This window comes from Streptopelia decaocto, assembly GCF_964273445.1.
Source record: "Streptopelia decaocto genome assembly, chromosome: 6".
NCBI lineage: Eukaryota > Metazoa > Chordata > Aves > Columbiformes > Columbidae > Streptopelia > Streptopelia decaocto.
The window spans coordinates 5,248,927-5,265,729 of record NC_138660.1 but is presented as its reverse complement, the minus strand read 5'-3'; the positions used below and the strand labels follow the sequence as shown (position 1 = coordinate 5,265,729).

The following is a 16,803-nucleotide window of genomic DNA, read 5'->3' as shown; positions in this document are numbered from 1 at the left end:
TATTTATAATAAATTGGTTTGGGTTACACCACTAAACATAAAACATAATATGCTGAAAACTGCTTATTGAAACAGACATCAGAGAACCAAGGCGTTGTCACTTCATTAAATAAGTAGTAGCTTTGCTATTGAAAGGTTTACAGATGTGCTGGTATCTGCGCACTAAGGCGAAGAGCAGTGTTTTCTGTTTTAAAAGCTGCATATCAATAATGCCTTCTGATGGGATTCTTAGATGTGCCTGTGTAGGGTAAGCCAACTAACTTCTCAAGTAGATTATTTTCCTAGCTGGAGTAGCAAACATTGAATTGTTCTTTTAAAAAACTTGTTTCTTTCCATCCAGAGAGGGATATGATTTTTTTCCAGTGAGTTGTTTTTGAGATCTGAAACTGTGATATATTTTCATTTGCAAGTGGATATTGCATCTTTAATTGTATTCTTTTTGGACAGAGTTGCAAATTTCCACAGTGACCAATGCAAACCTGGTGAAAATAATTTTGGATCTGTCGCAAGTAATTAGAATTCTGATCTGATGACTTTTGGTCCACTTTGGCCACCTTTTAATGTCATGGTGATTTAATTGTAGCAAGAAATTTGGGGGTCTTTTTAAAAGAAGAAGTTTGACCTAGGAATGCCTGTCAGGCAAATCTAAGTGTGTGTTGAAGCTGCCTAAACTGATCTCATACACAGGGAGGCAAATTCCAAGTGTCCTGGATCTACTTTGTTGGTAATAACATAACTAATTTGAGTTGCTTTTTGTATCTAGTGCCTAATTTTTTTTAAGTAAGACTGTTACAGTTTTGGTTTGTCAGATAATCGCTGAAAGGAAAACACTGAGATTATAATGCAGTTTCACTGGATCTTAGCTGCTGAAGTGTGTTTTCACTGTAAGATAAGCTTATGAAGTGTTGCCCAAGCTAACATAGTAAATCTTTCTCAGAAAACATGTCTTTGCCCAGGGTGGAAATATTGAATGGTCATTGGATAACCACCGCAGTAAAGGGGTCAGGATAATTCATTTTTCGTTTGGCATAATGCGAAGAGTTTTTTCCCACCTCCCCTGCTCAGAATGCTGCTCCTCTCCCAAGTTAACTCTCCTTTAGGATTGTCTCCGTGGCTCTGCCCTGCTGTGGCAGATGTTTGTGTCACCCAGCTCGGATCTTCTAGACCACTGGTGGGGCCCTGATTCCTCCCCACTCTGCCCACCCAACTGATTCCAGTTTCATTGAAGGGAAGGGGGGTGTCCAATGAAAGGCAGGGACTGTCAGAAGTTTATTTAGGGAATGCAGGTACCAGACTCACATCGCAGATTATTGCTGTTGACACTGAGGTCTCTGTGCAGTAATTTCACAACCGAGCCAGGTGGACATTGGATCTGGGCAGCTGTCCTTTCTGAGCCCTCATTGCTGCTGCTCTGCTCATGTCGACGCAGCCCTGGCACTAACAGAGTTTTGACTTCAAAAGGAGCAGCTACAAACTATACAGAAGTCCACATCTCTTGGCCCCAAAAGTGAAGAGTTCCTCATGCGTCTTCTTCCATATCCCTTGTCTCCGGAGCATCGCCCGTCAGTAAATGTACACTATGACCTTTTAAATACTGAAGTTGATTAAGAAAGATGGGTAGAAATAAGTAGATGGCTGGGATTTGCTTCCTTCTTTCTTTCTGTTGATGGTAAAGTTGTAGATACCAAGCTCTGCTGGAGTTTCTAATAATCCTAGGAGGGGTACTGAAGGTGGAGAGACCCCTGCGGAAGAAGGTAGTCTTTAGCCAGCCAAAGGCCCCTGGCTGATTTTGGCAGTGAAGGGAAAAAGGCAGGTTCTACCATGTGCTACAGTGAGAATTTAGACGCTTTCTGGTACCTGTACTGAGTTCACATGGGGCTCAGCTTCAGCAAATGGGGGACAGTGCCCCAGCCATGCATGTCCTTCATCTCGGGCAAAGGAAGCTGTGGTGGCCCGTTTGCTGTGCTCCCCCGGCAGCTCCTTCTTGGTGCTGCTGTGCTTTTGCATGTGATACCTCCCGAGGACACCACTGCCGACTCCTTTTTTGACAGGGGAAGCTACTTCTGCGAAAAAATGCAAGCAAGTTTGCAGGGTTGGAAGGAGAAGTGGAAAGCAGGCAGTGCTGACAAGGGCACAGTCCTCGCGTGGCTCCTGGCGCTTGTCTCGTTCTTGCCTGTTGTCCCTTGAGTTGGTGCCGTCATTTCTGCGGCGCTGGGAAAGCGCCGAGTGCAGCTCCTGCTTTTTTGCGAATGCATTTAGATCTGGTTTCCCTTCCAACCACTATGTGCTGTTTGGTGGGAAAGGGTTCGCTCCAATAGATCCCTGTGCTGGTGGCAGGTGTGTCTCAAGCATGGCCTTTGGAAGGCCACCAACCTCCCCTCGCCCTCCGCGCCTGCCAATGTTTCTTTGTTCCAGATCGTCCTGTTCTTTGTCCCAGCTGCCTTTATGGTTGGCACACCATAAACCCACGACTATTAACCAATGGCTTGAAAATTTTTAAGAAAACAAAGCGGCTCCTTGCTTTTATTCTTTGCTAACTGATCGCTTGATGTGACCTTTCGCTGGCAGAGATCTTAGAGGAGACAAGCAAATGAGGTGTGTAACTTGGGTATCCCTACTTTTTAAACTGTTTATAGTCATCCAAGCAATGTTTTTCCTCAGCTTGTCACCATGAAACTCTGGGTGGTTTTATCCCTTAATAACCCTGTTTGTGGCGCATCTGAATTTCAGTAGGAGAAGTAAAAGAGAAAGGGGTTTGCTGCTGCTGTTACTGCTGCTTTTTTGAGGAAAGTAGATTTTTAAAGCCCTGAATATCTGTCTGTTCTCCTCTCAGCCTTGCTAGCAAGTCAGCAAAGATAAAATAAAAGTCACTTAGATTCTTCTGAAAAAGATGATCCCTGGGGAGAGGCGAAGTCTGAAGAGCTTTGTATCAGAAGGCAAAGCTGGGGATAATTAGCAGCATATGAGAGCCAGAGTTTGTCATTAGAGCCGTCGCCGTCACTGTCAGACGACTGCTGGGGTAACGTTGCCCGAAGGCAGCCCAGCCCGTCCGCGGTGGCAGGACCATCTGTGAAGGTGCCCCGGTGGCGGTGGCACACAGCCGGTCCCCTCGGGGCAAGCCGCTGCCACCACGGTGCCCCGGCAGCCGCAGCCTGGCCCCCGCCATCCGTCATGTCACCAGCAGCCTCCGCCGAGGGTCCCCGCGGAACAGATGGGTGTCATCTGGGGGCTGCGTGTCACCGCGGTCCTCCCGCGGGCTTTCTGGCGAGCGTGAGCGCCGCTGGCCTGCTGGAGCACAGTCCTCAGCAAAACGCTGCTTCATCTCGTGTCTTCTGAGGGAAACAGTGACAGATACGTCCCTTGAAAGTCGCAGTTGGTGCCGCGGTCGCTCTTTAAGAAAGCAAGATTTCTTTTGAAGGCTCGGGGCTTGATTTTAGCACATGTGCTTGAGATGGATGTGATCGCTATATAAGTGGAAAAAGGCATCCATCCTCCGTGAGCCCTCCAGAGAAGACCACGTGGATATTCCCATCTGAAGAACGCTGCGCAGTGATGCAGCTCAAGAAGGGACCGGTCCCACCCTTCTCATGGTGAAAATCCCTTCGGATGTTTGTAAGCCCTAAATGCATTTGGTGTGCCAGCCGCCTATATTTTCAAACTCAGATACCTGAGGATTTCAAACATTGCAAACTAGAAACTGACAGTTGATTTAAATATTCTCAGTGTCCGGTGAAGAAATTTCAGGGAGAGGGAGCTGTTTGTCGTGTGTAGCGATTACTTTCAGAAGACTTTTTCATCATCCTGGTCCACAGACAAAGAGGGGCAGCTTAGTAGATACAGTTTCAGTTTTGAAGATAAAAATCAATTTTTATAACCTTGCATAGTGTTTTTTAAGGAAATTAAGTATTAAATGAATTATGTACTTAACAGACTATTTATATAATGTTAATGACTCAAACTAAGAAATGACAGGAAATTAATGTAGCTCTTAGTATTTAATAAACAGAATGTGTTTTCCACCATTTTGTTTATTATGGCTGATATAGTTGTACTTGTAAAGTTTGGATTTAGTTTGATTTTCGTCGTTTTTCAGCAGATCTGCATGGTAGGCGAACATATATCTGCTCTCTGTGGTATTCTGGAGAATAACAACTGCTTCATGCTTGGCTGTTCTAACACTTGAGAGGTCTTTCTCCTTTCAGATAAGTCGGCTAGATTCACCTTGTATTGTAGTTTACAGCAAAGGCCCAACAGGAATTTGTGATGGGGTTGTGCTACAGTGACTGTTGTGTGTGTTTGATGCAGCGAAGGCTGTTGGCATCGGCGCTGCGCACAGAGCAGAGCAAGATGATGGACCCAAGGCGAACGATCCCCGGCTCCTCCCAGACAAGGCTCTCCAAAGGACGGCCAAGGTAACTCATGGAGAGGGACAAGAGACACGGGTGCGCCCCCAAAGGCTGAAGGAGACCAGCCCTGGCCTCCCCGCAGTCTCCATCTGTTGATCTTTGCACCTCCTTCCCTGTTTCAAAGAGAGTAGTTGTCCGATCTGATAAAAATCAAGTGTCTTGTTATTTTTACCAATTATCCAGTTTAAATTCCCTCTGTTTGGATACTAATACAAGTGTCAGGATATCCAAAATTGTCAGAATTAATTCGTACATACTTTGGAAAGGCTGTTGGTTCAAGATTTGGCTCAATCTCTGCATGCTAAGAGACCAGAAGAGGACTACAGGGTCAGGTCTCTTCCTCGTCTTTGCTTTCTCTTGCAGGCTCCAATTCTGGTCCCTGTTGTGGGCTGGGCTGCCCTCTGGTCTCATCCAGTGTGGCAGCTCCCAGCACTGAGAATCACACAGAGGTGCAGCCCCTGAAACCTTCTGGAAGGGCTCTTCTCTATAAGCTTAGGAAACCAGCCATAATAATTCTGTTATCCAGTGATTTATTATGGTCCACAAAAATATAGCCTGAATGAACACCTCTCTGGAACAATTATTTAGTGATATTGTAATTTATTATTCTTTTCAAAGCCATCTTGTATAAACGTAAAATAACCCCCAACTTCAGAAAGCACAGAGAGGAGGAGAGAGCTGCCAAATTCCCCACAGCACATCCTTTCCTGTGGTTAGCGTTGGATCTGCCAGCGGCACCGTTTCTGGACTGGCCTGTTCTGTGCTGAATGTCGAAATCGCAGGCCGAGGATCCAAATGAAAGATTTTACAGGAGTTGCTTGTATGTTGTGGCTAATTCCCTGCATTTGGAAGCGTCTACTTCTTGTCTGGTTTTGTTCTGTAATCAAGAAAATTGCTGTAGAGAGCTAGCACTTGGAGGGCACTTAGCTCTTCTATAGCCATGAGCAAGATGGCAAGGAAAATACATTATAAATAGGCATTTGGTTAAAAAATGCACACACACGTATACATACACAGGGAAAACATGATATAGGCCTTATGATTTTTCCGGATATTCCATTAAGCCTCTGTGTATTCCTGTTCTGTTAAAGAAAATAAGTTTCTCTGAAGGTATTAACTGTAGGAACCTTTGCCTCTTCCAGGTGGTCTATATTTTGGAAAAGAAACATTCCCGAGCAGCTACAGGCTTCATCAAGCTCCTGGCAGACAAGAACAGTGAGCTGTTCAGGCGGTGTGCCATGTTCTCACCTGTGGACCACAGAGTGCCCAGGGCCTACGTGTCCTTGGCTGATTGCCCTCCAGACTTTGTGACCAGGCCTGAGGACTATTCGAGTATGCTCTTCATCTGTCGCATAGTGGACTGGAAAGATGACAGCAACTTTGCAACAGGGTATGTGGCTGCCATGGGAAGTAGAGATGACTGAGATTTCTAGTCGGAGTTCTTGGTTTCACTTAGTTTGATACATACAATAGAATCATAGAATCGTTTCGGTTAGAAGAGACCCTCAGGATCATCGAGTCCAACTATGACCTAACTCTAGCACTAAACCATGTCCCTAAGAACCTTGTCTAAACACCTTTTAAACCCCTCCAGGGATGGTGACTCCACCACTGCCCTGGGCAGCCTGTTCCAATGCCCAACAACCCTTTCCATGAAGAATTTTTTCCTAATATCCAATCTGAACCTTCCCTGGCGCAACTTGAGGCCATTTCCTCTTGTCCTATCACTTGCTAAATAGAGACGGGAATCTTTTAACAAGATACATGTCTGGTAGCCCTCTGGTATTTGGTGGATAAATTGTAATGAGATTAGTTAATCTTATGGCTACGTAATGTTGGTTTCTTTTGGTGCTTGCTTCAGTGTGCCTGGACATCACAGCATTAATGAGCATACAGCCTTTGCTCAAAAGAGCTTGCAGTCGAGAGGGAACACACACAGGTACTTAGCCTGACCAGCACAAACACCATGAGGTTCTGGCAGCCGTTCAGTCTCTCCTGCCTTTGTGTAAAAGAGTACAAAGTGTGCAGGCAATTCACTTCTTCTAGGGAGAGATCTGTAGCTGTGAGGTTCATCTTGGGTTGTTAAGCCTTTACTGACAAGAAGTAGAAAAAATTCACAGATTTTTGTGGTTTTAAATTTGCATTGCTTCAAGGAAGCATACTAGAAATCACGAGGAGCTTCATTCACTCCTGATGCAGATGAGAAGGGTGTTGCACTCTGCTGTTCAGGAGGCACCATAGTCTGCTGTGGAGCTCAAGTGGCAGGCACCACTGTGAAGGAGGTTTTAGGGCAGCGCCACTCAAATGGCCTATGCCAGGCTGGATCCAGATTGCGAGTTCATTTTGCCTCTCCTTGAGGAAGATCCTGTAGTTTTCAGCATTTTCACTCCTCCTTGGGCATTGCTGCAGTGTGCCAAGCACCTCCCTGGAGTGGCCATGCTGTTTCCTATTGAGTGGGACTCGATAAGAAATGGTGGACATTGATACATCAGTCATCTTGGCAAAAACTGAGTAGTCCTCGTTTAGCTGGTGCTCCAGAGTAGGTAACTCTGACCTATGGCAATGGTGTGGTCAGATTTCACAGGTGTTGGAGATCTGGATGTAGTGTGGAGCATGAGCAGTAGTGGGCATAAAGCCCAACTCTTCACCTTGTAAAGCTGTTTGATGAGGTAGCACAGGTGACATACAGTGTCAGCACCATGGCTTTTGGAATCCTCAACTCAAACTCCTTGTAGAGCTTAAAACTTAGATGAAACTTTTTGGTTTGTTTCTTTTTTTTTTTTAAGAGTATGTTGGCACAGATTTACCAACCCTAAAAGTAAACTCATCTGAAGTCCCTGGTTCTCTGAGTTTGCGTTCGTTATCAGTTGTGGCTGTTTTGTGTGCCCAGTAACAGCAAATTTCACATGTACTCCTTGAGAGCCACATGAGCCGTTAAGCCACTCACTATCTCCCAGCTAAACTGCGGTGCATGAACTGGAGTGGCCCCACTTAACGGGGGGCTGGCTGTGCTGTGAGCTTCACTATGATTAAGTTTCTTATTGGCAGAGATTTTCTTTGCCGCCTTTGACTCCAGCAGAGAAAAGACTGGAGGGTGATTGTACTGCTTGGCTTCTTGTCATGAACAACCCCCCTTTTCAGCAGAAACAGGGGAAATTAGGAGGATGGACTAATGTCTTTTTTTAATTGGCTAATGTGTGTGTCTTTAATCTGTGCTTCTGACAACATTGTATATTCTCACCTGGCTGTTTTTATAGTTTCCATGATGTAAAGGGTGTTGTCAGGAAAGAAAATGTCCATGATTGTCTTCATACGTAGCTGTTTCCTCTGGGACTTGTTGCACTTCAGTAAGTGCCTTGTGGGGATGGGAGCATGAAACCTTGATGACCCATTTTTGTTTTTAACTATAAATACATGCTTGTTTAAACACTAAAAGACAAGGAAACCTCTTGAAGGTCCCAAAAATTCCTGTTTCCTTTTGGGCTGATTCAAAAGCTTGTTTATAAGCATGTTGCTAGTCATGGCCCACCTGAAGGAGAGCAGAGCAGGGGAGCTGCAGCTCATTGCACGCTTAGGTTTTTGAACTTTCTTGTGCACTGCTTAGTTCTGCCCAGAGACTTCATGTTCAGCCTTTGGCAGCAGCACCACCGTAGTTTTGAAGGTGTCTGGACTAAGAAACCCGTAGTTTATCACTCTGCACCATCTAAATCTTCTGGAAGTACAACAGGGGAAACCCCCTCCATAGCTGACAGTCATTTCCCCTGGATGCCTTGGGTGTTTCCAGGTACTCTCCATCCTGCAGCTGAATTCCCCCAGGATGGTCATGCATCTTCCTCAGCTTTCTTTTTCCCTTGGGAGGTTTAGCGCCGGGTTTCCAAGCACAGTTCACAGCATATTCTGGTCTTCACAGTGACCACACGTGGCTGGAGCAGTGGGGTGCCCTGGCCAAGAGTTTGGTGGTGGCAGCGGCCACCCAGGGTGGTCACCTGCACTGGGCAACCTGGAGGTCCCCTTGGGGAGGGGGGTGTGTTTCTGTGTCGTGATTGCCACCTGGTGGTCACCAGTGAGACGCTGTCCCCTCTGAAGGCCACCCTGTCACCCCAACTGTGCTGGGAAGGAGCAGGGAGGAACGAATGGCTCCATGTCCCACTGGAGATGTCCTGAGTGTGCTGTTGAGCAGCCTCCTGCATGAGAAGTGACTTTACCGTGGCTGTGTAATGCCGTTGAGTTGTACCTGCTTCAGGTAGCAGGTAAAGCAAGATATCTCCACAATGTTCTCCTTTTCCAGATGAAAATTACAAGTACTGCCATGTATGGTTATTTTCTGGGGACCTTTCCTCAATGTTGGGATCTGAGGTGGTTTGGAAAATTAGTCCAGACGTCTCCACGCTTTTGGAGATCGTTAAGGTGGAGTCTTTTTTCCCCTGCATATGATGATGGATGAGACTGTTAAAAACAAATGTAGTCGTAGAATGTCAGATCACTGATTTCCACTGTGTCATGCAGGGCTTGTGACTTTTCTACCTCAGAGCCTTAGATATTGGTCTGTCAAGGTGACAAGATTTGTCACCGCATTTGCAATAAAACGAGACTTTGTGAGACATTCTTTTGCTGGACGCTCTTCCCAAATCCATCCAAGTGGCTTGAATTCCTTTCATCTCTGGCATTTTATTCTGTTATTTTTAATTCACAAAAGTATTTGGTGTGTGGGCAAATGACTGGTTACCTTGGGTAGCTCCTTGTAGGGCTTGAGGGAAGGTCTGATCCCCAAGCAGTGTATCTCTGTTGGAAAAACACCTTCTTGCAGTTGGGACTGTCTCTCAGGAAATGTGCATTTCCACGGCACAGCTGATCACTGCGCCGCTCTGAAGTGTGGGGTGGTCCCACCGTGGTGCTCCTGCGCCCCGATGGAAGGAGCCCCCGCAGGGCCGTGGTTGCAGTGGGGCTGCGCTGTGCTCTCGGGTGCTCTCTGGCTCTGAGATGCTCGGCCCTGCAGACATCTCACCATCTCTGCTGGGACTTTCTGGCTTTATCAAGCCTGTGCAGCTCTGCCTGCTTTATCAAGCCTGTGCAACCTTCCTTGCTGTCCCCTCTGTACAAGCTCCCTCTAGTAGCAGTGGCTTATTGATGTATAGGATGTTCTGCTGCTGAAAGAATCCCTCCATATAGGATGACTGTGGACAAGTCTGTTCCAGGAGATACTGAGTAAAGTTCTTAAGTTCCCGTGGAAGTTATTAATTCCCATTTGGGAGCCTGCCTGGCTTTCCAAAGGAAACAAGCCTTATGTAATGATGCTTTGTCTTTTTGGAGAGTTCTTATCATATAACCTTTGAACATGTTGTCTGGTTCCAGCTGAGTCTGGGAAGCAGAAAGGGCTGGAATGTTTGTAGAAATGGGCGGCCAAATAGATGCGGTCAGTGTCCCCATGAAGGCGAAGGTGGCAGCACGAGGGTGGCTCTGCCCCCGAGCACAGGGATGGGAGGTCAAGGTCCGGTGAGTGTGCAGCTCAGAGCAGTTCAATGATCTCGCAGCCATGGCTGTTTGGGAGAAATACCCATAGCAATACCCACGGCACGTTCCCGTCAGTGGACGCTGCCACTGTCTCTGACATCAGCCCAGGGGTATTCTAGGAACCCTCCAGCATGCTCTAATGCTCCCCATCAACGTCACTGAAAAGAAATGTTTACGTCTGTGACCATTATATTTTTTTTTTACCTTTTAACGTTAAATAAAAGGAAAAGAGACACACGTAAGCCTGGGTGTCACAGTCAGAACGTCTCGCTGCCGCTGGGCCCCGTGCCTGTTGTTGTTTATAAGCTTCTTGAACTATTCTTGCTGCCCTCGGTGCCCCATGAGTGATTTTGCAGCCTGGCTGTTACCGCGGGGCCATCGGTGATCCTATATGCGTTACCTTTGATCACATGCTGTGCTGTCAGATTTTGCTCTGATGCAAGTCATCACGTCTGCGTGACTGTAACATGGCCCCAATTAAAGTCAGTTGTACACTTTTTATTTCAAGGTACTTGGGAAATGTTCCCTGGAATGCTGTAAATCAAATGTTAATTACTATTAAAAAAATATTAGTCCTATATCAAACCTCTGGGTAAACCCCTTGAGGTTCGTAATCTAATTTCAGTAAACGGATCAAGAGAACATGGGTTTCAAGACGGAGCTGGAAGCACTCTGGCATTCAGAGGCCTTTCCATGACTTGTCTCGCAGACGTCCGGCCACCCTCCTGGTGCACTTCTCAGCTCTGCCCTTCAAGAGAAGGGGCACCGGAGACTCAAGCTCCTGCCAATTCTTTTGGTAGGGCAACATGGCCTCTCTTCTCCTTTTTTGTTAATCAGTCCATCCTCAGTGATGCTCATGGGCTCGTCCTTGCTCAGTCTCCCAGCTCCACACCAGGCGCGGGAGATGAAGTGGTGACTACTCTGGTTTATTGTTACCGCTGAGAGAGGGGGAGATAAAACTGATGCCTCATTTATTTACATTAAAATAAAGATCAGACTGGGACCAAGCTGCAGGAACAGAGAACACAGCCTTGATGCCAAACATGCACATATTTCTGCCATACAGTTTGTACATAAAATTGAAACAATGGAGGGAAATATCTTTTATCCTTGTTTTCATTTTTATTTTAAAGCTAGGCAACGTGAACTCTACAATTTAGCACACGGTGAAGCGCGCAGGCCTTTCCAGCATATTACACAGCGTGACAGGTTTATTGCGCAGCCCTTCCCGTTGTCAGGAGGGCGAGCTTTGCTCCCATAAAGAAGATGGGGTTGTTTGTGCTGTGTGGATGGGGTTTGTTCTGCGGGTTTATGGCACATTTGAGCCCTGAGAGCATCTTGCTCATCCAAATGACAAGTGCACTGTTTTGGCCCCAATTTAGGAAAGTAATTAGTGCCTCTTCTCACTCATTGGAATTAAAGCAGAAGGATCAATATAATGATTGTGTATTTTATGCAGTGGAAAAACACTTATTAGAGTGGCTGGTTTTGCACTGTGTTATTACCCCTCTCTTTTGTATCATATTTTGATGGATTTGCCTTCATTTCAGCTGTAATTTTCTTGGGTCAGGAGTGTTGTCTCTATTGGCTGTAATGTCCCATTTGGCCTAATGGCACTATATTAAAAACATAAAAGTATAATCTACCTCTGTGTGCTGTAGAGCAATCTAAGGGTGAGAAAGGGGACAAGGGGATGCACCGTGGGACATGGGTTGTCATGTAGTATTTGTAACCAGGTAGGGAGGGGACAAATGTTCATGTGCTGGGTCCAGAACCGAACGCTTGTTTGACACCGAAGCGCTCAGACGAACGCGTGCTGGAGTTTGCCCTGAAGCAGATGGAAACTTTCTCTCAGCATAACAGAGCAGCAGCCTCATCCACACATGTGCAGAATATTTCGTCAAAGACTATTAGCATGTGGGGGACAGTTCCCTCTGTCTGTGACTTGCTTCTGGATCGTTGGCTCCTCTCCAGTTGGCTTCTGGTTCAGAGGCTTCTGCTTAGCTAGGAGAGGAGGGACCAACTACTGGGAATGTGCAGGTCCTCGAAAGAGCCTGGAAAATGGTTGGAAAGATGATCCGTAGGCATGTCCGTGTGTGCGACTCCTATAGGTTCCTCGCACCCTATGATGTCTTCATTAGGGCATCAATTTGCTCAAGCAGAGGTGCATCAAAAGATCCCAAAAGGGATGGAACAGTCTCCTTCAGAGCCATTTGGGGTCTGGTGGGAACCCGTTCTCCATTTCAGACAGTGGGGAGCGAGTCATGTTTTTCGGTAGTGAGGAGAAGGAGGGTCTGAAGGGAACCAGCCACATGTAAAGCTAGAGCAGCCTGCATGAAGGGCTGTGCTTTTCTTATCCATGTTAGATGTATCTTTTTTACCACTCCAAAAACCTAACAATACAACACATCTCCTTAAAATCAGGTGCATTGTCTGACTCGTGTTTTGCATCTCCAGCAGACAAAAGTCATGGTATGGTCTGAATTCCTGCTAAGCCCTCTGTCAAAACTCAGCGAGAAGTGAATGAGTGAAAGAGTGTGATTGAGGGCTCAGCATCCTCTCTGTGGGGACGGTAACAACATGACGGTGGTAATTATACACTAAAATAAGCATTTCTTTCTTTCTTTCTTTCTGCAGGCAGTTGGCCAAAAGCCTTGGGCAGGCTGGGGAGATTGAGCCGGAGACAGAGGGGATCCTGACAGAGTACGGTGTGGATTTCTCTGACTTTCCCCCCGAAGCCCTGGAGTGTCTTCCCCAGAGCCTGCCCTGGGTTATCTCACCCGCAGAGCTGGCCAGAAGAAGAGATTTAAGGTAAAGACAAAAAGCGCGGTCCGACACTCCCCCTTGGGTTGGTGCAGTGTTGTGTTATTTTGTTTTGCTTTCATCACCTTTGAAAAGGCACTGACTCTATTACGCGTACCATATTACCTGTGCTAGCGTGGAAAGAAACTGCTTTTGAAAATACTTACAAACCCAGAAGACCAGTTATTTGGAGAAGTATTTTGTGAGGCAAAGAGGCGTTTTCTCAAAGGAACTACTGAAAACTGAAAACTTGGTGTTTGGCACATAATCTGAAAGCTTTATGTTTTTGTCTGGAATGTATTACGTATTTTAGTGGTAGTTTTATAGCAGAGATTTTCTGAATGCCTGGCAGATCAAGTGATCTTGGCCATTGTTACTCTGAAACTTAAGCGCAGGTAGAGACAGTCCTGCGTTTTCCTGTCTAGTCTCAACATTTCTCTCAGTTTTGAAGACCCGATGTCTTGTGGAGTTTATGGCGGCCCTTGGTCAGGTCAGCAGCTGGCAAATGCTGTCCCTGTGTCACATTGCCCACCCCTGTGACTTAGTGATGCCCTCACTACCTTTCAGGAACTCCACTGTCTGTTGGGTAGCAGACACTGACATTGTGGTCCACACAAAACGGGTGGATTTGTGATGCTCCAAAGTGTCACATTTCAGAGATGTCTTTACTAGAAAAGATTTAAAGACAAAAGAAAATTAATCAGTTTAGAACCTCACTTTGCAATAAAGAAAGGTGCAAGAAATTGAAGCAGTAAATGCATTTCTAAGATGATACGGAGTTTTCCACTCCCATCCTTGCTTATGCTGGAGCTTCCTGGCTCTGTTGGCAGATTCATTGCTTTCTTGCATATTGCTGAGGTGAAACAGCCCCATGAGCCTGATTCCTCCTGATGCTGCACTAAGCACCTGCATGTATGCAGCAAGCTCCTCTCCCTCTTCATTTATCTGTGTTATTGGCATGGGTGTTAGCAGCTTGAGCAAATAAACTGATAAACGGCAGCCGTTTGTATCTGTACCTGCACTCCAGATGTTACTTTGGACCGAATCCTGCACTGCAGCCTCCTTAGTGCTTCAGCTTTGCTGGATTTCCATTGCCACACAATGGAATAATTCAGGGGAGAATCACGCTCCTGATTGACTAGTGGTAACAGTCAGATACCAGACCCAAACTGTAGGCTTCGAGTAGCTTAAAAAAGAAATTGCATATATATGTGTGTATATATATATATATATATATATATATATACTGAAAGCTGCAGTTCAGAAGTCACTGGAAAGTGCATATTTTTATGTTCTTGACTCCATTTTAGTAGCATTCTCTGTTTGTTCTGACCAAGTTCTTTGAAGCAAGTAAGTAGCTTGACTTGTCTCCAGTGAGACAATTAGTTTTGGAAACAAATTCCAAGTGCATTTCTTGCTTCTATTGCTGAATTATTACACTGGGACTTATCAAGGTGATAACAGTTTTGCAGTTAAGCCATTTAAATCCCTCTCTGCCCCTTCCCGACCACAGTGCACACTACAAAGTAGATTTCCTTTTGATCCTCTCAAATATAAACATTTAACAGTCAAGGTTTTAAAGACAATTATTTGAGCTTAGTTTACTAATCCTTTTAATGTCAACTGCAACACCGCTGACTAACTAGTCTGTAGTCTAAACACATATGAGATAACATGAGGCTTCTCATTATGGAAAGTAAAATACAGATGGGTTGTCTTTTTTGTTTCCTCACAGTGAGAGGTTTGTCTACCCAGGAAAACATGAGTTTTATTAGTAAATGTAGCATGAATTGTAGCTGAGTTGGGGCCTGTGGTTGGAGACCTGGCCGGCATCTCCTCTGCTCTCATCAATCAGACCTTGAGACACTGCTCTTGACAAGTCCCACAGCTTGAATGTGGTATTACGTATTATATTTCTTTCATATTGTCAGGAATAAGTGTGCTGTGATACAAACAGCCGGACAGACTGGCCCAGGTTGGCATCCCGAGGAAGACACCTGAACCTGGGAGCTGTGCCTTGTTTTCTGGGGAGCTCACCCCGTGTTCAGTGGCACCGGCCTCTGTGGGTGCCCGTCCTTGCTGTACGTTGTGCACCTGGGTCTGTCAGGCTCACAGGTACTGTACAGTACTCGGAGTACAACGTAAGATAAATTACAGTGAAATACAGGCTCATCTTTCCTCCTGAAGCATCTGTGTTAACACTTCTAAGTAGCTCATCCTAATTCAGTTTACACATTGCTCACCTGAGTAAACATAAATTAGAGTTTGGCTTAAAAATACTTTCATCTATAGTAAATCCTCTCCAGTGCTGTTAATTTTCTAGGGTTGTGCATTAAGCCTTTGGGATTTAGAACTGAGACCTGAGCAAAATCTTGGAGTTTCTGGTGTTTCCTCTTCCTGAGATAACTTCTTCTTATTTCCTTTAACACCAGGAGATGACTTGGTCCTTTTCAAAAGGTGACCTGTGTTCTGCTAACCAGTGTCCCCAGTGTGGTCGGGTCTGACTGTGAGTCAGAGCACAGAGGTAGAAGTTCTGCATTGAAGGCATTTGTGAGCGTGGTTTTCAATGGAGGCGAGACTGTGTTTTACCAAGCTGCTGAGGCTGGGCAAGAAGAGGGAAGGATATTTTGTCCATGCCATCTTGTAAATAAGTTCCTTGATCTTCCTGCAAGTCTTTCAGTTTTACAGGAAGCCTGTTCTTGCCATGCACAGTCTGTTTGGATAGCAACTGTGATCTCACCTACGTAGCCTGCGCAGAATTGCTTCCAAGAGATCTTTTTTTCCCCTTTTTTCTCCAGTAATGGCTTACAAAGAAAGGTTTACATAATATTTTAATATTACTTAGGGCAGAAAAGATCCAAACCTCATGGATGGCTTTGAAATCTTTTAGCTGATTTAACTCACTGCTCTGCCACTAGTGCTCACTTCTGCCATGGCCATCTGCTCTCTTACCTGCATGGGTTTATGTGTTTGTAAAATTAGGGAAATATTTAATGGGCACTCCCAGCTAACTTGTTTTTAAAGAGCACCAAAACTTGTAATGAAAAGCACTAGGCAAGTAGTAGGTGTTGCCATTGGAAACCGCAGTTGTATTTTTATGGAGAACATGGAGTTTCATAAAGTATCAGAACAGCGTGACTGGGGAAACTTGCCTTCCAGGGACCTTAGATGTGATAATACAGATAGGACCAGAGTTCTCATTTTATTATTCAGGTTGACTGGAATTGGTGTTTTTTTCATGAGAAGTGTTTGGTTTCTGCTTTTAGAGAAACACTGGCGGATTGGTGTCACAGAGACAAATTTTGATGGGTGCAAAGTTTCAACCATTTTCCGGCCTTTTCCAGTGTTTCAACGTGTAATTTTCATTTCCTTGTTTGCTCTGCTTTGCACTTAGTGCTTCGGTGGTGTGGATAAAACACAGACCGAGCAGCAGGGGGGTCAGGGCAGAGGAGCAGCCGCACATCTCAAGGTGGGTGCGGGACAGGGGGGCTGAAGAGGACGAGGCCGTTTGAAGAGGCGTAGCCAGGAATCTGAAAAACCCAAAAGCTATTTCTAAGAGTTGTTCCAAATGTTTCTAATTTCATTCATATCTTTTTGTTTCCTTTACTGCTTAACTGGGACAAGAAACTAAAGCCAGGAAAGTCCGAGCATAGTGGGAAACAAAAACCTAAATATTGGAGAGAGAAAAAAGGCCGTTCTTTGCAAAGCAGATCTGCCTTTTGCTTGTCTCCCATTGTTGGTGTTACTGTGGAAAATGTATAACATCACTCTTTTGGAAAGCGCTAGAGCCTGTTCAAGTGGAGATGGTTTATATAGTCTAACATGGAAGAACTTGAGGATATCTATTTCTTTACCATTTGCCTAATAATAAGTGAGCCTGTTGACCTCCGCTGGACTATTACAAATGTGAAACTTGGCACTCAAAATTGCTTGCTCTAAATTTTCCAGTTGCTTTCTCTTTTTCCATTTGATGTCATCCTGCCAACTAGTGATTTTATTATTATAAACAGGACATTGTATTCACTTTTAAGAAGAAATATGAAGCTGAAGGTAAAATTACAAACTGCAGTTTCTCAGCTGGCAA

The 16,803-nt window shown here is 45.3% G+C and overlaps 1 protein-coding gene across 3 annotated transcripts in view; it reads left to right on the top strand.

Annotated features, from left to right (window-relative positions):
• The window catches only part of DIS3L2 (DIS3 like 3'-5' exoribonuclease 2), a 190,738-nt gene that overhangs the window by 67,218 nt on the left and 106,717 nt on the right, over nucleotides 1–16,803 (top strand). For all 3 annotated transcript variants that reach the window (XM_082056350.1, XM_082056352.1, XM_082056351.1), the window contains 3 exons: nucleotides 4,306–4,412; nucleotides 5,549–5,796; nucleotides 12,555–12,728. In XM_082056350.1, the coding sequence (XP_081912476.1) occupies nucleotides 4,306–4,412; nucleotides 5,549–5,796; nucleotides 12,555–12,728 (529 nt within the window). The remainder of the gene's footprint in view (nucleotides 1–4,305; nucleotides 4,413–5,548; nucleotides 5,797–12,554; nucleotides 12,729–16,803) is intronic.